The following is a 25,000-nucleotide window of genomic DNA, read 5'->3' on the forward strand; positions in this document are numbered from 1 at the left end:
CTTTGAGCTAGGAAATGTGGTGAAGAGGAAAAAAATAACACCTTGAGGGGAGGTGAAAATATGCTGAAACTGTGTCCTGCAATATATATTTACAGATCATCAGCAATATGCTATTTTAATGAAAAAAAACAAAGCTTCATTGTCAATGGTAATGAGATTTTTTTTGTTTCCTTTCAGACATTACTTACAGTGTAAATTGCCATTAGTTTTTTCCCAAAACCCTGCTATGGTTTGTTGTTTCAACATGCTTCTTGGACTGCCCAAATTATGCATCCTAATTCACAGCTATCAGCTTGTAAAGACCAGGCAATCCATTCCTACTGACACGTACATTCTCACTTCCTTTGTATCTCATTTATGTTTTATGACAATCAGACTTTGAGAAAGGCTGTTAGTTTCACTGGCAAATTCAAAATGAGAAGTCCAAGATTTGATGATACTGTACAAATGGCAGTATGAATTTAAATTTAAATTTTCCATGTGATTCTATGATATGAACAATTGAGGGTCACAAGCCAAAAAAATGGATTAGCTCACAAATGTTATGTCTTCTCTGGCGTTTGAGAATTTATCTCTTCCCATCCCTCATATACCACGGCCCAGAGTCATTCTTGACTTAACAAGTTCTTAATAAACAAAGGTCTTGTTTAAAAAAAAGCTCTTCATAGATTGCTACCATGCATTCTTTTTAAGAAAGGAGCAAAACTCAGAGTATCCTTATATTCAGAGATACACACAATCTACAACACAGGAACAAGCCTTTCAGCCCAATCTGTCTGTGCTATTTGTCAGTCTTTCCTCCCCACTTTGCTATTAACCTAACGTTGTTTTTAAAGCTGCTGGACTGCACTCTATTGTGGCAGCTTCCATGGGGTCTGTGTGAATGTATTCTTCCATGGAGTCTTTGAGGTCACTGGTTCAGCCAGAATTTATTGCCCATCCATTATAGCTGTTGAGAAGAGGTGGTCAGACATCTGTTTTCAGTTCAGTTTTGCCTCATCCTTGCCTCTGCTATTCATTGCTTTTCCTGCCTCTTGAACTATCTTGTCCTTCTTTTCTCTCAAGATTCTAGGTCATTTTCTTTTATTCCCTCCATCACCTCTTTGCTATGATACAAATGCTTGGTTGGTCAGGTGAGTTTAAGTAGTCCAAACATATTTAGCTATTTGCTCCCCTAGCCTTTTAACCTCCTTCCCTTCAGCTGCCTATCTCATCCATTCTTGTGCTTTCTGCTTCAACTACTAATCCGACAAGTGAATTCCCCAGCCTGAATATATAAAGGAGGCCCCTTCTGCTTTCTAGTCTACATCTCTCATATTTACCCCAGTATCTTGATTCTCATTCCTGAACCCTCAATTACTAGTGACAGCTCACACCCATCTATTTTCAGAATGCTGAACAATTATTTCGCACTGAACCATGAGAAGACCCAGTTTCTGCAAATCTTTGTTTCTGTTTTGCCTTACACTAGCCAGCATCCTGCTAGCTCTGAAATATGGCGATTTTAATTGGGCTTGTTTCACAGTTTACTCATGACTTGCCTTATTCCTCAAAGCAATCTGGTGTAAAATAACCATACACCAACTGCCAGCACAAAATACAATTACCTCAGTGATGCTGTTGGACGACAAATCCAGCTGGTACAGCGTGCTGCCGTTGAGGAAATCAAAATCGTCATTCTTTAACTGTGTGATTTTGTTTGCAGACAGCGCCAACCTTTGCAGCTTTTGCAACTGCAGCTCAGTTCCCAGTTTTGCGGAAACCAATTTATTGTGAGACACATCCAGGACTGTCAATTCCTTAAAAAGAGAAACATATGATCGTTCAGTTAGAGCAGGATCAATTCTAAATATCGCTTATTCCTATCACAGTTCGATTAGCAATCAAATTTGCTTCATGAGAACAGATTTGATTTTCCTTTCTTTACCTAAAGAGAATGCAAAGCTCAGGAGAAAAGTCAGAATTATGAAAGCCTTGGGTTGTTTGAGCCTGGCTCAGACTTGCCCAGCTTTCCTGCTGATTAGACCGCACTTAGAAGGAGTATTTGTAGCCTGCCATCTCATTTCTTTGTATCATGTCTAGCTAAGTACCTCCTACTGCATTCCTTGGGTATTTAGATAAGATATCTTAGACTCCACTTTCCTTCCCATTTTTCTATCTGTCATTATCTGCCTATTTGTTTTTACATTTTATGAGCTGTTGGATGGCACTCCACTTTGGCAAGTTTCTCCTGTTCTTGTTTCAGTTTTACCCCTCCTTGTCTCTGCTGCACATCCTCTTTAATTCCTCTTCTCTGTTTCAAGATTTTCGCAGCAACTTAAACCGGTTTGTCTTCATCACAAATGCTGACCCATCTGCAAAGAATTTTCAACAGTTTTCTCTTTATTTTAGACATTCAACCTTCTTTTAACACCCATTGCTGCTTTATATTTGCTATCAAATTAATATCAAAACCCCAGGGAATTGGTTTTCCTGAATATAAAACACCTTTAATTAATTATATTAGATCTGGAATGAATTTGGAATTATATAGCTCCATCAAGTGGCTACAATTGGAAACGGTGACACCTCAGTGTTGCAGTTCCCACTTTCTGCCAGTAGATGGGAATATAATACATACTGCCTACTATAATGAAGTCCCATGGATTTGTACACACTTAAGACCTCTTGAAAGAGTGAGATCTGACAATGAATCCTGCTCGGAATTTCTTTTTCTTTATTCATTCACAGGATGAGGGCTAGGCCAGCATTTATTGCCCATCCCTAGTTGCCCAGAGGGCAGTTAAGAGTCAACCACATTGCTGTGGGTCTGGAGCCATATGTCGGCCAGGCCAGGTAAGGATGACAGTTTCCTTCCTGAAAGGGCATTAGTGAACCAGATAGGTTTTTCCTGACAATCAGCAATGGATTCATGGTTGTCATTAGACTTTTAATTCCAGATTTTTTTTTAACTCAAATTCCACCATCTGCCATGGTGGGATTTGAATCTGTATCCCCAGAATATTATCGGGGTATTTGGATCAACAGTCCAGTGATACGACCACTAGGCCATCACCTCCCTTTAATGATATCTGTTCTATCAGTGTAAGCTGTAATTGGCTGCAATAAATTTTATTGTTATCGGTAAGACACTCTTCTGTAAGACCAGGGAGCAGTTTTCCACAGCCACATTAGACCAAGCAGGCTCTGTTGTTTCCAACACTGAAAGAGTATGGTGATGTAAACCTTCACCATGAGCATCAACTCTCACAATGTTATGAGGTAGCATGCTCATGCAACACATTCTTTTCCCAACGTGATCCCAATTTGAGACTTGAATATTGTCATGACCACCTCTGTGTGAATTGCAACAGTCAAAGAAGTGGTGGTGGTGGGGGTGGGGAATAGCCCAGAAGAATGGATGGGAATGGGGCACTCTCTGTTAGACCCAGATCACAGCTCCATCATAGCTCCCTGTGGTCAGTGATGCACTGGAGCTTGCCACAACAGTTGGTGCTCCAAGTACCTCCATTTTGAAACGTTCCGCTCTACATAACAATTGCAGCTACACTTTAAGTTAATTCAAGGTCTGAAAAATATTTTGGGGTGTTGATGAGAAATGTGATGAGGTGCTAGAAGTCTTTCTTTCTTCTTGGACAAAGACATCAACAACCAGCATACCGATGGATTATCAAAAGATGTGCATGAATTGTAAAGGGCGCAGGAGCGATTTACAACAATGGCTCCAGGGATGAGAAACGTTAGTTATGAGGATAGACTGAAGGAGTTGGGACTGTTCTTCTCAGAGAGATGAAGGCTGAGAGGAGATTTGATAAGAGATTTTCAAAATCTTGAAGCGGTCTGGATAGAGTAAATAGGGAAGAAACTCTTCTGTCTTGTCCAAGAAAAAGGGGATAAATTTAAAGGGATGTGCAAATGAAGCCAGAGTGTTCTGAGAAAGAACGCTTTCACACAGTGAATAATTAGAATCTGGAATGGATTGCTTGGAAATGTGCTGGAGGCAGGTTTAATTGAGGCATTCAAGAGGGTATTGGATGATTATTTGAATCAAAATGATGCACAGTCATATGGAGAAAAGATGGGGGATTGGCACTAGGTAATAGAACAGTGCAGGCATGATGACTAAACTGTCACAGCAGGGAACTGGAGAAGACAAAAAAATGCTCTTACTTAACAATTAGGTTATTTGAGAGCCTGCATGTGAGTATGTTAAAAATTACACAACACCAGGCGATAGTCCAACAGGTTTGTTTGGAAGTACTATCTTTCAGAGCACTGCTCCTTTATCAGGCAGCTGTGGAGCAGGATCATAAGACACAGAATTCATAGCCAAAGGTCACAGTGTTATGCAACTGAAACGAATCATTGAACAAATCTAGAACAAACCTGGAATAATGAACCCACAACCCATTCGAAACGATGAAAGACTTAACAGCAATTTAGGTTTGTTCAATATATCATTTCAATTGCATGACACTGTGATCTTTTGCTATAAATGCTGTCTTATGATCTGCTCCACAGCTACCTAATGAAGGAGTAGCGGTCCAAAAGCTAATACTTCCAAACAAACCTGTAGGACTAGAACCTGGTGTTGTGATTTTTTAACTTTGTCCATCACAGTCCAACACTGGCACCTCCACACTGTGAGTATGTTGTACCTTTAACCAGTAGCATTTGCTTTGTACAGGGTGATACAACTCTGGATCATCTTCACCTCGAGGCCAAAGCTAAGATGCCGTATTAAAAGGGATAGACCTGGGTTTGATGGGCTTATGTATAATGTAGGTAAAAACAAGGACTGCAGATGCTGGAAACCAGAGTCTAGATTAGAGTGGTGCTGGAAAAGCACAGCAGGTCAGGCAGCACCCGAGGAGCAGGAAAATCGACGTTTCGGGCAAAAGCCCTTCATCAGGAATAGAGGCGGGGTGCCTGCAGAGTGGAGAGATAAATGAGAGGGGGGTGGGAGTGGGGAGAAAGTGGCATAGAGTACAATGGGTGAATGGGGGTGGGGATGGAGGTGATAGGTCAGAGAGGAGGATGGAGTGGATAGATGGAAAGGAAGATAGGTAGGTAGGACAGGTCATGAGGGAGGTGCTGAGCTAGAACGTTGAAGCTGGGGTGAGATGGGGCATGGGGAAATGAGGAAACTGGTGAAATCCACACTGATACCATGGGGTTGAAGTGTTCCGAGGCAGAAGATGAGGCTTTCTTCCTCCAGGCATCGGGTGGTGAGGGAGCGGCGGTGGAGGAGGCCCAGGACCTCCATATCCTCGGCAGAGTGGGAGGGGGAGTTAAAATGTTGGGCTACAGGGCAGTGTGGTTCATTGGTGCGGGTGTCCCGGAGATGTTCCCTAAAGCGCTCTGCTAGGAGGCATCCAGTCTCCCCTATGTAGAGGAGACTGCATTGGGAGCAACGGATACAATAAATGATATTAGTGGATGTGCAGGTAAAACTCTGATGAATGTGGAAGGCTCCTTTGGGGACTTGGATGGAGGTGAGGGAGGAGGTGTGGGCACGGTTTTGCAATTCCTGCGATGGCAGGGGAGGGTGCCAGGACGGGAGGGTGGGTTGTTGGGGGGCGTGGACCTGACCAGGTAGTCATGGAGGGAACGGTCTTTGTAGAAAGCGGAAATGGGTGGGGAGGGAAATATATCCCTGGTGGTGGGATCCGTTTGGAGGTGGTGGAAATGTCATCAGATGATGTGGTTTATGCGAAGGTTGGTAGGGTGGAAGGTGAGCACCAGGGGCGTTCTGTCCTTGTTACGGTTGGAGGGGTGGGGTTTGAGGGCGGAGGGCTGGGATGTGGACAAGATGCATTGGAGGGTATCTTTAACCACGTGGGAAGGGAAATTGCAGATCTGAAGAAGGAGGCCATCTGGTGTGTTCTCTGGTGGAGCAGATATGGCAGAGGCAGAGGAATTGGGAATACGGGATGGCATTTTTGCAAGAGATAGGGTGGGAAGAGGTGTAATCCAGGTAGCTGTGGGAGTCGGTGGGTTTGTAAAAAATGTCAGTATCAAGTCGGTCGTCATTAATGGAGGTGGAGAGGTCCAGGAAGGGGAGAGAGGTGTCAGAGATGGTCCAGGTAAATTTAAGGTCAGGGTGGAATGTGTTGGTGAAGCTGATGAATTGCTCAACCTCCTCACGGGAGCATGAGGTGGCGCCAATTCAGTCATCAATGTAGCGGAGCAAGAGGTGGGGAGTGGTGCCGGTGTAATTACGGAAGATCAACTGTTCTACGTAGCCAACAAAGAGACAGGCATAGCTGGGGTCCATATGGGTGCCCATGGCTACCCCTTTGGTCTCGAGGAAGTGGGAGGATTCGAAGGAGAAATTGTTAAGGGTGAGGACCAGTTCAGTCAAACAAATGAGAGTGTCAGTGGAAGGGTACTGTTGGGGATGTCGGGAGAGAAAGAAACGGAGAGCTTGGAGGCCCTGGTCATAGCGGATGGAGGTGTAGAGGGATTGGATATCCACGGTGAAGATGAGGTGTTGGGGGCCGGGGAAACGGATGTCTTGGAGAAGGTGGAGGGTGTGGGTGGTGTCTCGAACATATGTGGGGAGTTCCTAGACTAGGGGGGATAGGACAGTGTCAAGGCAGGTAGAGATGAGTTCGGTGGGGCAGGAGCATGCTGAAACAATGGGTCGGTCAGGGTGGTCAGGCTTGTGGATCTTGGGAAGGAGGTAGAATCGGGCAGTGAGGGGTTCCCAGACTATGAGGTTGGAAGCTGTGGATGGGAGATCTCCTGAGGTGATGAGGTTCTGTATGGTCTGGGAGATGATGGTCTGGGAGATGATGGTTTGGTGATGGGGGGTGGGGTCATGGTCGAGGGGGCAGTAGGAGGAGATGTCTTCGAGTTGGCGTCTGGCTTCAGCGGTGTAGAGGTAAGTGTGCCAGACTACCACTGCACCCCCTTTATCTGCTGGCTTGATGGTGAGGTTGGGATTGGAGCAGCGGGAGTGGAGGGCTGCATGTTGTGAGGCACCCTGCCTCTATTCCTGATGAAGGGCTTTTGACCGAAATGTCGATTTTCCTGCTCCTCGGATGCTGCCTGACCTGCTGTGCTTTTCCAGGACCACTCTAGCCTAGACACTTATGTATAATGTAACTGAGTAATATGAGCAGGACAGCCACAATGTGTCTTATCCACCATGTCATATGACATTTATAATATAAAAAGGTCTGTGATAAGGTGAAAGGCAGGAGAGACTGAATTACAAAAGGTTTCGTGGTGATAAAGGGAGAGGCTGTGACACATGAAAAAAGACAAAACATTAAGGAGGTGTGAATGTCAGAATCCTGAACAACAAGTTCTTTCTTGAGAAGGAACAGAACCTGACCTTCTCTTTGGAAATAAGGCAGGGCAAGTGACTGAGGTGTCAGTGGGACAGCACTTTGGGGATATTGATCATAATTCTTTTAGTTTGAAAATACTTATGGAAAAGGTTAGACCTGATACATAAGTTAATGTTCTGAATTGGAGTAAGGCTAATTTTGATGGTATTAGGCCAGAACTTTCAAAAGTTGATTGGGAGAGGTTGTTTGGAGGGAAAGAGACAGCTGGAAAGTGGAGGCCTTCAAAAATGAGTTAACAAGAGTCCAGAGGTAAGACATTCCTGTCAGGGTGAAGGGCAAGGCTAGTAGGTGTAGTGAATGCTGGATGACTAGAGATACTGAGGCTCTGGTCAAGAAAAAGGAGGCAAATGGCAGGTATAGACAACTGGGATTGAATGAACCCCGAGAGGAGTATAAAGGTGGTAGGAGTATACTCTAGAGGGAATTCAGGAGGGCAAAAAAGGGGACATGACTTGCCAAACGGGCTTTGGCAAATAGGGTTAAGGAGAATCCAAAGAGATTCTACAAATACATTGAGGACAAAAGAGTAACTAGGGAGAGAATAGGACCCCGTAAAGATCAACAAGGCCACCTATGTGTGGGACCGCAGGAGGTGGGTGAGATCTAAAGGAGTATTTTGCATCAGCATTTAGTGTAGAAAAGGACATGGAAGGTAGAGATCTTGGAGAAATAAATATTGATATCTTGAAAAGTGTCCATATTACAGAGGAGGTGGTACTGGACATCTTAAAATGCATAAAGGTGTATAAGTCTCCAGGACCTGATCAGGTGAAACCCAAAACATTTTGGGAAGCTAGGGTCACCATTGCTGGGCCCCTTGCTGAGATATCTGTATCATCAACAGCCATGGGTGAGGTCCAGGAGACTGGAAGGTGGCTAATGTGGTGCTGTAAGGAAAGGCTGTAAGGAAAAGTCAGGGAACTATAGACTGGTGAGCCTGACATCAGTGGGTACGTTCTTGGAGGGGATTCAGAGAGTCAGGATTTACAAGTGCTTGTAAAGGCAAAGACTGATTAAGGTTAGTTAACAGAGATTTGTGTGTGTGAAATCATGTCTCATGAACTTGATTGAATTTTCTGAAGAGCTGACAAAGATGATTTAATGAGGGCAAAGAAGTTACATTATCTATAAATATGTCAGCAACATGTTTGACAAGTTTCCACTTCATAGACTGGTTAGCAATGGAATCAGAGGGATCCAACAATTTGGAGACAACATTGGCTTGAAGGTACCTGACAGAGGGTGGTAGTGGAATGTTGTTTTTTTGGACTGGAGGCCTGTGATCAGTGGTGTGACCATGAGGATTGGTGCTGGGTCCACTGCTTTTTGTCGTGCATATAAATGATGTGGCTGTGAATGAAGGAATTACAGTTAATACGTTTGCAGATGAAACCAAAATTGGTAGTGTAGCGGACAGTGAAGGAAGTTATCTCAGAATACAATGGGACTTTAATCAAATGGGCCAATGGGCTGAAGAGTGGCAAATGGACTTTAGATGAATGTGAGATGTTTTGGTAAGATGAATCAAGAAGGACTTATGAACCTAATGGTAAGGTCCTGGGGTGTGTTGCCGAACAAAGAGATCTTGGAGTGCATGTTCACAGTTCCTTGAAAGCGGAACCCCAGGTTGACAGGGTAGTGAAAAAGGCATTTGGAACTCTTGACTTTATTGGTCAGTGCTTTGAGTGTATGAGTTAGGAGGTCATGTTGCAGCTGTACAGTACATTGGTCAGGCCATTTTTGGAATACTAGCCTCCCTGCTATGGGAAATGTGTTGTTGAACTTGAAAGGGTTCAGAAAAGATTTACAAGGATGTTGCCAGGGTTAGAGTTTTTGAGCTATAGGGAGAGGCCGAAAAGACTGGGGCTATTTTCCCTGGAGCTTCAGAGGTTGAGGGGTTACCTTATATAGAGGTTTATAAAATCATGAGAGGCATGGATAGGGTGAACAGTCAAGGTATTTTTCCCTGGGTAGGGGGAGTTCAAAACTAGAGGGCATAGGATCTAGGTGAGACAGGAAAAGTTTAAAAGGGACAACCTTTCATGCAGACGGTGGTTTGTGAATGGAATGAGCTGCCAGAGAAAGTAGTGGAGGCGGGTAGAATTACAACATTTAAAAGGCATCCAGAAGGGTACATGAATAGGAAGGGTTTAGAGGGATATGGACCAAATGCTGGCCAATGGGACTAGATTAATTTAGGATATGTGGCAGGCATGGACGAATTGAACTGAAGGGTCTGTTTCCATGCTGTGCGTCTCCATGACTCTACTGTTGGAAAATAAAGAGAAGGTAATCAGACAGAGATAAGATGAAAAAAAAATAAACCAGCAAAGAAAATCAAAATAGGGTTGGTGATTCTGATCTAAAATTGCATTACTGAAGGTGACATACTATGCTTTAGGAGTCACAATTACTAAACACGCAAAGAAATGTGCTGAATCAGTTCAACACAACAGGATTGCACATTTTTCTTTAACCAGGCCCTTAACTGATGCCTAGCTATTTCCTAGTTATTTATTCTTTAGTTGGTGTTCAGACATTACCACTTAGGTTTTGTATGCACAAGGTTCCTATGGTTTCATAACTCATGTTGCATGATATAATTCATCCTAAATAGTTAAGATCTAAATTTTCAACACAGTAGCTTATCGTCCAGCAGTGTGCTTCCACTTGAGGTGTATAGAAGATTAGCACATCCAACTGCAAAGTCATTGTCGACAGTAATACAAGTGGATTTTCTATAACTGCTCTGGAAGGTTAGATCGCATGAAATTCAAGAGGAGCTGGCAAAATGGATACACAATTGGCTTGTTAGTAGGAAGCAGAGGGTAATAGTGGAATGATGCTTGTCAGACTAGTCGTGTGCCACAGGAGTCAGTGCTAGGCCCATTGCTGTTTGTTGTCTATATCAGTGATTTGGATGAGAATGTTCAAGGCATGATTAGTAAGTTTGCAGAAGACACTAAACCAGGCGGTATCGTGAACAGTGAGGTAGATTCTCAGAAATTGCAGCGGGACCTTGATCAGCTGGGGAAGTGGGCTGTGAAATGCAAATGGAGTTTAATATAGGTAAGTGGGAGGTCTTGCATTTTGGAAAGTCAAATAAAGATAGCAGTTTCATGGTAAACGGTAGACCCTTAAGGAATGTCGTGGAACAGAGCGATCTTGCAGTTCAAGTGCATGGTTCTTTGAAAGTAGAGTCACAGCTTGACAGGGCAGTGAAGAAGGCTTTTGGCACACTAGCCTTCATCAGTCAGTGTACTGAGTATAGAAGTTGGGAAGTTATGTTGCAGTTGTACAGGGCATTGGTGAGGCTGAACTTGGAGTATTGAGTTCAGTTTTGGTCACCTTATTATGGAAAGGATGTTATTAAACTCGAAAAAGTGCAGAAGAAATCTACAAGGATGTTGTCAGGACTCAACAGTATGAGTTATAGGGAGAGGCTGGACAAGCTAGGAGCTTTTTCTTCAACTAACTTTAAATATGCAAAGTCATAGTGGACAACTGCATTAAAAATAGAACCAGTTACGTTTGAAAAATAACAAACAATATTAAGAAAGTGGTTTTATGAGAGGTGCCGCAATATAAATATGATATCATAGTGTCATAGAGATATACAACAGGGAAACAGACCCTTTGGTCCAACTTGTCCATGCTGCCCAGATATTCTAACTTAATCTAGTCCCATTTGCCAGCACTTGGCCCATATCCCTCTAAACCTTTTCTATTCATATACCCATCCAGATGCCTTTTAAATGTTGTCGTCGTATCAGCCTCCACCACTTCTGGCAGTTCATTCCATACACACACCACCATCTGCATGAAAAAAATTGCCCCTTAGGTCTCTTTTATATCTTTCCCCCTCACCCTAAACCTATGCCCTCGAGTTCAGGACTCCCCCACCTATTATCTATTTACCCTATCCTTGCCCCTCAAGATTTTATAAACCTCTATCAGGCCACCCCTCAGTCTCCGACGCTCCAGAGAAAACAGCCCCAGCCTATTCAACCTTCCCTATAGGTCAAATCCTCCAACCATGGCAACATCCTCGTAAATCTTTCTGAACCCTTTCAAGTTTCACAACGTTTTTCCAATAGGAAGGAGACCAGAATTGCACGCAATATTCCAATAGTGGCCAAACCAATGTCCTGTACAGCCGCAACATGACCTCCCAACTCCTGTACTCAATACTGTACTCTGCCCGATAAACAAAAGTATATCAAATGCCTTCTTCACTATCCTATCCACTTGCAACTCTACTTTCAAGGAACTATGAACTTGCACTCCAAGATCTCTTTGTTCAGCAACACTCCATAGGATTTAACCATGAAGCGTATAAGTCCTGCTCTGATTTGCTTTTCCAAACTGCAGCACCTCACATTTATCTAAATTAAACTCCTTCTGCCACTCCTCAGCCCACTGGCCCATCTGATCAAGATCCTGTTGTAATCTGAGGTAACTTTCTTCGCTGTCCACTACACCTCCAATTTTGGTGTCGTCTGTAAACTTACTAACTATGCCTCTTATGCTTATATCCAAATCATTTATATAAATGATGAAAAGTAGTGGACCCAGCACTGATCCTTGTGGTATACCAGTGGTCATAGGCCTCCAGTCTGAAAAGCAATCCTCCACTACCACCCTCTGTCTTCTACCTTCAGTTCTGTATCTAAATGGCTAGTTCTCCCTGTATTCCATGTGATCTAACTTTGCTAACCAGTCTTCCGTGAGGAACTTTGTCAGAACGCCTTACTGAAGTCCATATACATGACATCCACTGCTCTTCCCTCATCAATGCTCTTTGTTACTTCTTCAAAAAACTCAATCAAGTTTGTGAGACATGACCTCCCACGCACAAAGCCATGCTGACGATCCCTAATCAGTGCTTGCCTTTATAAATACATGTAAATCCTGTCCCTCAGGATTCCCTCCAATAACTTCCCTACCACTGATATCAGGCTCACTGGTCTATCATTCCCTGGCTTTTCCATACCACCTTTCTTAAACAGTGGCACCACGTTAGCCAACCTCCAGTCTTGGCACCTCACCAGTGACTATCAATGATACACATATCTCAGCAAGGGGCCCTGCAATCACTTCCCTCGCTTCCCATATATTTCTAGGGTACACCAGATCAGGTCCTGGGGACTTATCCACTTATATGCCATTATCCAAGATGTCACCATCTATTTCCCCACATTCTATATCTTCCATGTCCTTATCCATAGTAAACACTGATGCAAAATACTTGTTTATTATCTCCTCATCTCCTGCAGCTCCACACATAGGCTGCCTTGCTGATCTTTGTGGGGCCCTGTTCTCTCCCTCGTTACCCTTTTGTCCTTAATGTATTTATAAAAACCTTTTGGGTTCCCTTTAACCCTATTTACCAAGCTATTTCATGTCTCCTTTTTGAACTCCTGATTCCCCTCTTAAGTATACTCCTATTGCCTTTATAGTCTAAGGATTCACTCAATCTCTCCTATCTCTACTTGTTATATGCTTCCTTCTTTTTCTTAACCGAAACCTCAAATTCTCTTATCAATACAATAAGTACAGCACACAATCAAGCTCTTCAGCCCACCAAGCCTGCATTGATTCCGAATCCTTATTTAGACCTGCTAATTATTGCCCTTGCACAATTACTTTCCCTCTGTTTGCAGCACGCACACGCGGCTATTAAGATACACCTTAAACATTGCTAACGTGTCTGTTTCCACCACCTCCACTGGCAGTATGTTCCAGGTGCCCATGAAATGTGAGAAACATTTTCCCCACACTTCTGCCTTAAACGTTCCCCCTTTCACCGTGAACCTGTGGCCTCTTGAAGTTGACCTTTCCACCTTGGGAAAAAGCCTCTGACCATCTACCCTATCTATGTCTCTCATAATTTTGTAGAATTCTATCAGTTTGTCCCTCAGCTTCCATCTCTCCAGTGAAAACAATCCAAGGTTATCCAACCTCTCCTGATAACAAAAACCCTCCACATTAGGCAACATCCTAGGAAACGTTCTCTGCATCCGCTCTAAAGCATCCACGACCATCTGTTAATGTGGTGACCAGAATGGTACACAATATTCCAAATGTGGCCGAACTAAAATTTTGTAAAGGTAACATAACTTGCCAACTTTTATATTCAATGCCCTGCCGATGAAGTATGCTGTATGCCTGTGACCACCTTATCCACCTATGTTGCCACTCTCATGGATCTATGGACCTGTACACACAGATCCCTCTGTACGCCAATGCTCCTAACAGTTCTACCATTTATTGTATAATTATCATCCAAATTTGACCTTCCAAAATGCATTTGTCTGGATTAAACTCCACCTGCCATTTCGCTGCCAAAATCTGCAATCTATCAATATTCCGCTGGTATCCTTTGACAATCCTCCTCAGTATCTGCAACCCGCCACCTTTAGTGTTATCCGCAAAATTAATAATCAGACTAGTTACATCTTCCTCCAGATTATTTATATGTATTACAAGCAACAAAGGTCCCAGCAATGATTCCTGCAGAACACCACTAATCACTGATCTCCATTCTGTATAGCATTCTTCCACCGCTAGTCTCTGTCCTCTATGACCAAGCCAGTCTCGTATCCATCTAGCCAGCTCACCTGGGATCCCATGAAAATATACCTTATGTACCAGCCTGGTATGACGTACCTTATCAAATGCCTTACTAAAGTCCATGTAGACAACACCCGGCACCTTTTCCTCATCAATAATTCTTGTAACCTCCTTAAAAAACTCAATCAAGTTGGGTGAGACATGACCTTTTCCACACAAACCCATGCTGCCTATCACTACGAATCCATTTGCTTGCCAGTGTGAATAAATCGTGACTCTCACTATCTGCTTCAGCAGATTCCCCACCACTGATGTTAGGCTCACCAGCCCATAATTACCTGGATTATTTCTGTTGCGCTTCTTAAACAAAGGGACAACATTGGCCATTCATCAGTCCCCTCGAACCTCATCTGAGGCCAAAGATGACATAAAGTTATCTGTTAAGGCCCTTGTCTCCCACACTATCCTGGGATAGATCTTGTCTGGCCCTGGGGACTTGTCTACCTTAATGTATTTCAAGACACCCAACACTTCCTCCTTCATTATGTTTACTAGCCTGTGAGTATTCACACAGCTTTCCTTAACCTTAGCATCCCTCTCTTTGGTGAATACTGATACAAAGTACTCATTAAGGATCTCACCCATAACTTCCCTCCTTTAGCCTACGCTTTCCCTCTTGCTCCTAATTTCTGTATAAAATGCCTTAGGATTCTCCTTCACTGTGCTGGCCAAGGACATTTCATAGCCCCGTTTAGTCTTCCTGACTCCCTGTTGACTCCTTCCTACTTTCTCTACATTCTTAAAGAGCACTGTTGCATTTTTTGAAAGCCAGTTGTCGACATACTAATTCTTACCTGAAGGTTTGTGAAAGGATTGCCTGTGATCTCCTTGATTCGATTGAATTGTATGTACAGCTCAGTCAGGTTGCTGCAGTACGAGAAGTAATGTACGGACAAATGAGAGAACTGATTGTGTTCAAGCCCCAGCATTTGCAGGAACGGAAGAGCTTTGCATAGGTTTTCTTCGACTTTAGTGATGACATTATAGCCAGCATTCAAAACTTGAAGCTGACTGTACTGAGACAGTGTAGAAGCTGACAAGTGCTTCAGCTGGTTATGGGAGAGATTTAGCACTGTGATGTTGACTGGAAGGTCTGAAGGGATGCTTGAGAGCTTTAAGTGTCCACAATCCGCAACCAGACCCTGTATTTTACATTGAGTTCCAGAGGCTGTAGCACCGTGATATAATATTGCAAATTTAAAGTACAAGATGATAGTCTGGAAATACATTTTCATTCTTCAAATGTGGAATCAAACTTTTATTCTACGTACAAAAAAAAGAAAAGACACATATATTAACACTACAGTCTCTTACTTCAAATTGTGTTTAAATTGTGCCTGTGGCACTTAATAAAGATTGATTACTATTGCAGAAACTTTTAGGAAAGAAAATATCACAGATCAAAATAAAACTTCATAAATAATGACACCACACATTTATAATAGTGGATTCAAATGAGAAAATGTACTGCCTTATTTTGTCCAGTTAAAGCTTCACTTAAGTGGTTCACATTTCAGAAATAAAACAACAAAGTAATTAATGCCCTGATAACCAAATTATCCTGATACGCAAATCCCCACTCTCTGCTTTCTGTTAGATGAAGCTTCTATTAATGCTAACACTTTGCCTCTAATACCACGGGCCCTTATCTTACTTAGCAACCTCCTGTGTGGCACCTTGTTAAAGGCTTTCTTGAAATCTAGACAGATAACAAGGATTGGCTGTCATTGGTCTAACCTGCTTTTTACTTCCTCAAAGAATTCTAGCAGATCTGTCAGGCATGACCTCCCCTTGATGAAACCATGCTGAATTTGCCCTATTTACCATACACTTCCAAGTATTCAGAAATCTCAACCTGCACAATGGATTCTAGGGTCTTACCCATGACTGAGGTTAGGCTAATCGGTCTGGAATTTTCCATTTTTTGCCTTACTCCCTTTTTAAACAGAGTGTCACGTTAGCCTTTTCCCAGTCCACTGGGACCCTCCCTGACTGGAGCATTTCCTGAAAGATCACCAGTAATGCATCCACTATCTTTTCACTATGTCCCTTAGAACTCTGGGTGTAGTTCATCTGGTCCAGGTGATTTATCCACTTTCAGGCCATTCAATTTCGAGCACTTTCTCCTTGGTGATCGCCACCATACTCAGCTCTGCCCCTCACACTCTTGAATTTTTGGGATATTACTTGTGCCTTCCAAAGTGAAGACTGACACAAAGTACTTATTCAGTTCCTCAGTCATTTCCTTGTTCCCCACTACTATGTTTCCAGCGTCATTTTCCAAGGTCCAATGACCACTTTTGCCTCTCTGTTGCCCTTTATATATCGAAAGAAACTCTTACAGCCTTCCTTTATATTGCTGGCTGGCTCATATTTAATCTTCTCCCTCCTTATTTCTTTTTTGTTACCATCTGTTGGTCTTTGTAAGATTCCCAATCCTCAGGTTCCCACTCCCCAGTGCCAGATTATTAGATTAGATTAGATAATTTACAGTGTGGAAACAGGCCCTTTGGCCCAACAAGTCCACACCGACCCTCCAAAGAGCAACCCACCCAGACCCATTCCCCTACATTTACCTCTTCACCTAATACTATGGGCAATTTAACATAGCCAATTCACCTAACCTGCACATCTTTGGACTGTGGGAGGAAACCGGAGCACCCGGAGGAAAACCCACGCAGACATGGGGAGAATTTGCAAACTCCACACAGACAGTTGCCTGAGGCGGGAATTGAACCTGGGTCTCTAGCACTGTGAGGCAGCAGCGCTAGCCACTGTGCCACCGTGCCGCCCATTACATGCTTTCTCTTTTATGCTATCCCTGGCTTCCCTAGTCCTCTACCATGCTTTGTTTTCCTCAGGATGAATTTTTGTTGTGTCTCCTGAATTACTCCCAGAAACACCTGCCATTGCTGTTTCAACAGGTTATAAACTATGCTACCCTCCCAGTCAATTCTACCCAACTCCTCCCTCATGCCTCTGTAGTTACCTTTATTCAGCTGTAGTACCGTTACCTTTGATTCTATCTTCTCCCTTCCTCAGGATGAAGTTTTGTTGTGTCTCCTGAATTACTCCCAGAAACACCTGCCATTGCTGTTTCACTGTCTTTCCTGCTATGCTACCCTCCCAGTCAATTCTACCCAACTCCTCCCTCATGCCTCTGTAGTTACCTTTATTCAGCTGTAGTACCGTTACCTTTGATTCTATCTTCTCCCTCTCAAGTTACAGAGTAAATACAATCATTTTATGATCACTGCCTCCTAAGGGTTCCTTTACCTTAACTCCTTTATCTCGTCTGCCTCATTGCACAATACTAAATCCAGTATTGCTTGTCCCTAGTGGTCTCCACAAATTCCTTTGCTTGTGAACCACTACCAAGCTGATTTTCCCAGTTCACCTGCATTTTGAAATCCCGCATGATCACTGTAACTTTGTCTTTCTTACACATCTTTACTATCCCCTGGTATATCTTGCCCCCAGCTCCTGGCTACTGTTTGGAAGCCTGTATATGACTCCTACTACTGGTTTTTTCATCTTTGCAGTTCCTCAATTCTACCCACACAGATTCTACACCACTGACCCTATTAATTTCTTAGTATTGATTTAATTTCATTTCTTACTAATAGGGCAACCTCACCCCCCTGCCCATCTGCCTATCTTTTCGATAAGATGCATATCCTTGAATATTCAGCTCCCAATCCTGATCCCCTTGCAGCCAACGTCTCCGTGATGCCCACCACATCTGCGTCACAAGCATTCAGATATAACACCTTCAGTCCTTTATTAGCTGTCCCTCTTCTGCTTCCGAAATCTTCTGAATAAAAGGTCAAAGGATCACCGAAACTGGCTGCAGCTTCATATCATCAAACTAGAAAAAAGAAGCCAGTGACCAACAAGGCTAAACAAGATAACAACAGGTTATAAAGACACTATGCTAGGTTCTGCATTAAAAATTAAAAACGAGTTGATTCTCTTTGGCATGTAGAAATCCCTGAGTGGGGCTACGACTTAACTCCTTTGCCCAACCTCCACTAGATATTAATTTCTTAACGGAGTTCTTAGTAGACATTAACCTTTCACCTACTCCCATTTATATATCTTCAAGGTCTGAGAGGTTTAAATTAATTCCATTGTGCAACATTTTCCCATTCCATTATTTTAACATGCTCCTTCAAAATTATTTACTGTGTGTCTTCTTCAGTTGGTGGTCACTCACTCCAGGCATGTATCTGATCATTAATGTATAGTGAACAGAAGTGGTCCCAGAACAGAACCCTCTTCCAACAACTCTAAAATAACCTTATTTCCCTCTCTTTTACGGAATCCTGGCCTGCTTAATCACGAGATGAACTGTTGCATGTAAGTTCTCAGAATACGACAGGTCGGTTGAAATACCCAATGTCAGGCATCAGGAAGCACGTTTGCATTTATTTGCATCTCATGAATGCTCATTAGAAAGCCAGTGTACCAGAATTAAGTTCCTCTTCCCGAGTAAGTTCTCCTCAACAGGGTAATGCATGCTTCAGGTTCGTGTCTCTTTATCAGGCAAGGTACTCAGTCACCTTTTTCAACTTTAGAGTGAGCAGCCACTACTCTGTCTTCTTTGCAGAGCATTTGTCTATATCAGGTGATGATCGAGCCCATGCGGTAGTTGTCTAAGTTGCATGGGACACAGATGCTGACCATGGGAGAGATAGGCTGGAGTGCAACGGATCAAGGAGATTGGCAAAGGGTGAAAGTTATCTGGAGAAGGGAAGCAGGCTGACCAGAGAAAGTGGAAGTTTGATTATAGAACAAAGAAAATTTACAGCCCAGGAACAGGCCCTTCGGCCCTCCAAGCCTGAGCTGATCCAAATGTACTGTCTGAACCTGTCGGTCAATTCCTAAGCATTTGTATCCTTATGAAGGGTGAAGGAGCCAGAATGGTTTTTAAAATATATTCATTCACTGGCCTTACTGGCTGCACCAGCATTTATTGCCCATTTCTAGTTGCCCTTGAGAAGGAGGTAGTAAGCTGCCTTCTTGACCATTGCAGTTCTTGTACACTAGCTAAACCCACAATACCCTTGGGGAGGGAGTTCCAAGATTTTGGCCCACTGCTAGTGAAGGAACAGCCATATATTTCCAATTCATGATGGTGAGGGGCTAGGAGGGAAACTTGTCAGGAGTATGTATCAGCTGCCCCTGTCCTTTGAGGTGAAGTGGTCCTGTGTTTGGACAGTGCTGTCTAAGGATCTTTGGTAAATTTCTGCAGTGCATCTTGTAGATTGTAGACACTGCTGCTATTGAGTGTTGGTGGTGGAGGGAGTAGATATTTTGAATTTGATGCCAATCAAGCAAGGTGCTTTGGATGGTGTCAAGCTTTGTGAGTGTTGATGTAGCTGCACCCATCCACGCAAGTGGGGAGTATTCCATCACATTCCTGACTTGTGCCGTATGGATGTTGAATAGGCTTTGAGGAGTCAGGAGGTGAGTCACTCACTGCAGTATTCCTAGCCTCTGACCTGCTGTTGTAGCCATGTACTTATAAGGTCATTCAAGTTAGGCTTCTGGTGGATAGTAACCCCAAAGATGTTGATAATGGGGGATTCAGTGATGGCAATACCATTGAATGTTAAATGGGCAGTGATTAGATTGTCTTTTATTGGAGATGATCATAACTTGGCATTTGTGTGGTGCAAGTGCTACTTTAGCTGCAGGTGCCTATTGCAAAAGCCTGAGTGATGCTGCTGGCTTTCAGTGAATGAAGGCCTTGCTTTAAAGATGACATTTAACTATACCACCAGGATTTTCAATCACATAAGCAAAGGTGTCAACTTCCTGCTAACTCCCATTCCACAAACCACGGAGCTACTTACAAATGTATACATAATAAGCTGGAAATATATAATCATTTGGAAAAAAGCTTACTTTTTGACTGGATGTTCACTTCCATGCCCAATGCCAAATTTAACTTGCACAACAGGAGATTCCGCCCTTTGATTCCTTCCTCCTTTCCTTCTGCTTTAATTCCAATTTCACACCTTTCCCCTAATTTAATGCCAACTAGTCTGTTCTGGTAATTTCCAGTGGTTAATGTTTTCTGGAGGTTCATGTATATGTGTCCCAGTCTAACACACCTACCACCTCAATAAAGTACTTGGTCATGACTGTTTCACAACCTTCCTTTCTGAAATCTGTTCAAATCGGCATGAAGGAGAAGATGAGGACTCCAGATGTTGGAGATCAGCACCACACTTTTCTACTCAAATTGGCATGTGTTTGGGTTGATATTTATCCTCAAAAAACCCCAAGACCAATCACCCTGGCTGTCAGATCATTACTGTTTGCAGGACCTTTCTCTGCAAGTTAACTGTTCATGGTGATATATAAATGCAACAGCTGCCTACAGAACAACATTGACTATACTTCAAAAGTATTTTAATGTTGGTGGTGTTTTGGGACAATCTAAAAACATGAAAGGTATTGTAAAAAATGCCAGGTCTTTCTCTCAACCTCAGATTGAATTTTAAAGACATTTATAGCAATGTAACATTAAAGCACTTTGCTTTAGCACTCCTGTTATACCTGTGAATGTTTTGTAATGCTTTGTATCTCAACTGGACATGTACATATACAAACCTCCTATCATCCACAAAGGACCATGTTGGCTTTTACAATTCTATAAAGTAGAAATGTGAGTCAGCTACTTGCAAATGAAAGAATAAGTTAAAACACAGTTGTACAGGAAGACAGTGCTCATGAGTGTAGAAACGATTAATGAGAATGCTTCAAGGGATAAGGAGTTTCAGTTACGAAAGTAGATGGAAGAAGTTAGTTAGAAGTTCATTGAGGTCCAGGGCACAGAAGAAGGCTCTTTGGACCATCAAATCTGCACCAGTCAAAAACAAGGACCTGATCTCCCAATCCCAGTTTCCAGCTAGGAGCAGCATGAGAGGAGATCTGAAAAAAGTATTCAAAATCACACGGGGCCTGGACATAACAGACAGGGAGAAACTGGTACACTTGCAACATGGGCAAGAACGAGAGGCCACAGATTTAAAATAATTGGTAAAGCATAATGAGGGAAAGCTATTACAGGGTCAAGACCCAAATGCACTGCTGGAGAGGACAGCAGAGACGCAGAGACAACTTCAGTGGAGATATCCAAGGCAGAACTGAACTGTCATCTGAAAAGGAAGAATGTGCAGGGTTAGGGAAAAGAGGTAAGGGAATGGCACTAAATGGATTGTTGACTGGGTAAGGGAATCAAGGGTTACAACAGCGTAAGAAAGAGGAGCAAGAGTGGGCCATCTGGCCCTTCGAGCCTGCCCTGGCTGATCTTTTTGTGGATTCAGCTCCCCTTACATGCCTGCTCACCATAAGCCTTAGTTTCATTACTGTTCAAAAATCTGTCTGAATGTTTTTAAGGCAAATACAATCAGGTAGCCTCAACTACTTCACTGGACAGGGAAGTCCACAGATTCACAACCCTTTGGATGGTGAAGTTCCTCTTCCAGTCAGTCCGAAATGTACTCCCCCTCATTTTGTGGTGAAAGTGAGGACTGTAGATGCTGCAGAGTCCAGAGTGTGGTGCTGGAAACGCACAGCAGGTCAGGCAGCATCCCAGGATGCTCCCCTGTATTCTGGGGCCCTGCTCCCTAGTTCTAGTTTCACCTGCCAGTGGAAACAATCTCCTTGCTTCTATCTTACCTATTGCTTTCATAATTTTAAATGTGCTTGTAAAATCTACCACTCCCCCCCCCCTCCACCGCCATTCTTCTAAATTCCAATGAGTATAGTTCTGGAGAAAAGGCAGAAAAGCAGCCAATGGATTATCAGACTTGCCATGGTCTTACTAAATGGCCAAACAGATGGGCCCTTCAGTACTGGTGCAACTTGAGCTGCAACTCTGTCAACGCAGATATACAGGTCCATATATCTATATATAACACAGATAGACATTTTAAAGTCGAATCTAAGCTTATACCGCAAACAAAAGGGTCGGCTTGGTTGCAATGATACATTGAGACTGCCACGAAAGCGCCAGTGAATTCATCCAGGGTTAAGCGTGACCTGGAGCTGCTACTCACCGCTGCAGCTTCATCTCAGTTTCCCCGCTCACCCTGCCATCAGGTCAGGCTTCACCCCCAATACTTTAATCCTCACCTTTAGGTTACTGATCTCTCATTGCCCCGTGTCCAGACATTGTGCAACCGCGTCAGTGCCTACAAGTCAAGGTGAATATTTGGTGCAGGCGTTGAGGGGAAGTTGGTTTATACCAGTTCTGCATTCGGAGTCTCGTTCACTGTGCGATGGCAGTTTGTGGTCGCAGTTCATTTTAGGCACTTGGATCCTGGGCAGCTTCCCTTCTGTTCACTTTCACTTTCGAAGAGGCGGGCATTGTGAGACGGAGGAGTTCTTTGGCTCTTGGGGAAACTCCCTCGGAGGCCCCTGGCAGCTCCATCGGCCAATTGCAGAGAGAATTGTGAAGCAATTGGAGGCAGGAGGGACACCCCCGAAATGTCTCAGCGAAACAACGATCCTTCATGTTCTGAAGAAGGACCCCAAAACGTTAATTCTGCTTTCTTTCCACAGATACTGCGAAACCTGCTGAGTTTCTTCAGCAATATTTATTTTTAACTCTTTCTCATGGGAGTGAGGAATAAGTGATTACAGGTTGGAGCTGAGCCAGGTCCAAGGGGACAGTTACAAATGTCACATTTGCTTGGATGTCGAAACTCATACCACTAATTATTAAAATCTTGATGTCAAATTTCTGTCACTGGAACAGAAAAGAGGCAAAGAGATCTGAACACTTGTAACTGGGAATGGGGTTGGTAAGTTAATTACAATTAGCACTAGTTAGTGTCTCTGTAACTGAAGGGTATGAATTAAAGCCACTGTCCAGGCTGGCTTGGTAAAAACAAATGGTGTGTGAATACCGCAGGCAAAGTTAATAATTGTGATCCACCCTAATCACTCCTGAGAAGGTGGCACCACCTTCTGATATGATTCCTCTAGTAGAAACAAGGAGAGCAGCAGAACCCGTAAAAAAAAACTTTTTTTTAAACAATTGCTTGGTAGTTAAGAAGTTGAATATTTCTGATAGAGACATATTGGTGAAGCTTTTCATCTTGCATGAATCAGGGCAAATGCCCAAATGCCAAATTTCAGATGATCAACATAACTTTCATGGAATCCCTACGGTGTGAAAACAGGCAGTTTGGCCCAATAAGACCACACTGACTCACTGAAGAGCATCAGTGCAAATGAGCCACATTACAAGGTCAGCTGATTGTCTACATTGATTGCTGGTGCAGCCAATAGTTTGACAATATTCAAAAGTGTTTAAAACAAATTTGAAGAACAAAGAAAAAGAAAGTAGTTTTATGTAGTACTTTTCATGAACCCTAGAAATCCCTGAATAAAGTGTTTTTGACATGTGACCACCGTTCCAATTTTGAAACGCTGCAGTTGGGTTGCATAGTCATCACAAGCTCCCATAAAAAGAAACTTAATCATAAGAAGGCTGTCTGTTTTCGTTGATATCGACTGAGGGATAAATAGTCGCCAGACCATCAGGAACCAAACCCTTGAACTTCTTTGAAATATGGTGGTGGAATATTTTACATTCACTGAAACAGGCAAAAACGTCTCAGTTTAGAATCGCAGCCAAGAGACAGCTCGCACATCCTTTTTGCACAGGAGTGTCACTTTTGATTTTTCTGCTCAAATTCTGATAAGAGCTTGTCAGAGGCTAGGAATACTGCAGCAAGTAACTCACTTCCTGACTCCTCAAAACCTGTCCACCATCTACAAGACACACAAGTCAGGAATGTGATGGAATACTCCCCACTTGCCTGGATAAGTGCAGCCCCAACAACACTCAAGAAGCTTGACACCATCCAGAACAAAGCAGCTGCTTGATTGTCACTACATCCATAAGCACCCACTCCCTCCAACACTGAAGCTCAGTAGCAACAGTGTGCACTATCTACAAGATGCACTGCAGAGATTTACCGACAATCTTTCCAGACCCACGACCACTTCCATCTAGAAGGACAAGGGCAGCAGATATATGGGAACACCATGACCTTCAAGCTCCCCTCTAAGCCACTTACCATCCCAACTCAGAAACATCTGGTCATTCCTTCACCATTGCTGGATCAAAATCCTGGAATTCCCTCCCTAATATCATTGTGGGTCAACTCACAACAGGTGGACTGCAGCAGTTCATGAAGGCAGTTCACCACCTTCTCAAGGGCAACTAGAGATGGGCAATAAATGTTGGCCAACCAGCGATGTCCACATCCCACAAAATGAATAAATTTTAAAAATCTGAAAAGGGATCTAATCTAACCTCAAAGAACCTATGACTCCGAAGTAAGCATGCTATCAACTGAACCATACCAGACAGTTCAAAGGTTATAGGGGAATAGGACTAAGTGAATAGTTCTTTTACAGGAATGGTTAAGTAGCTAGTGTGTTGAAGTAAATCTCTGTGATTTGCTGAATCTGTGATCCTGCTTCTGTCGGGAGGTAATCACATTTTCAGAATTCTTTTAATCTAGTTTGAGATATTTTACTTTTATCAGAGAATACTATACTTGATTCAAGATCACTGGAATTGGTATTCTGTCTGTGATTTAACATCTGCATTCTCGGATGGCAGAGCCTTGCAAACCTATAATGGCAAAGGAAAGACAGAATGAAAGGCATGTCTACAGTTCATAACAAAATTTGCGAATGCTGAAAGGATTTTGCAGCCAATGAAATACATTGTGTGAAACTCAACATTCAATTTGGCTCCAGCAAACTCCCACAAGCAGAAATCTGACAAATGAATAGATAATATGTTAAACTGATGAGGGGTCGAGTGATAAATCGTGACCCATGCATGGGGGAAACACTCCATTCTTCCAAACTTTGCTGTGGGATCTCATACATGGACTTGAGAGGGTACACAGACCATTGGTTTCACGTCTTTGGAATGAAGGCGCCTCCAACTATATAGCATTCTGACAGCT

At 43.1% G+C, this 25,000-nt stretch overlaps 1 protein-coding gene across 1 annotated transcript; it reads right to left on the reverse strand.

Moving 5' to 3' along the window:
• Nucleotides 1-1,607: 1,607 nt before the first annotated feature.
• On the reverse strand, nucleotides 1,608-22,513 carry LOC122547166 (toll-like receptor 3; the record flags this gene model as incomplete). The annotated part of the gene is made up of 4 exons (XM_043685765.1): nucleotides 22,140-22,513; nucleotides 17,762-17,859; nucleotides 14,786-15,254; nucleotides 1,608-1,799 (listed from the first exon to the last, which is right to left on the reverse strand). Coding segments are annotated over exons 3-4 (633 nt in total), but the record flags the coding sequence as incomplete, so codon positions are not given.
• Nucleotides 22,514-25,000: the final 2,487 nt, after the last annotated feature.

This window comes from Chiloscyllium plagiosum, unplaced genomic scaffold, assembly GCF_004010195.1.
Source record: "Chiloscyllium plagiosum isolate BGI_BamShark_2017 unplaced genomic scaffold, ASM401019v2 scaf_12427, whole genome shotgun sequence".
Taxonomy (NCBI): Eukaryota; Metazoa; Chordata; class Chondrichthyes; order Orectolobiformes; family Hemiscylliidae; genus Chiloscyllium; species Chiloscyllium plagiosum.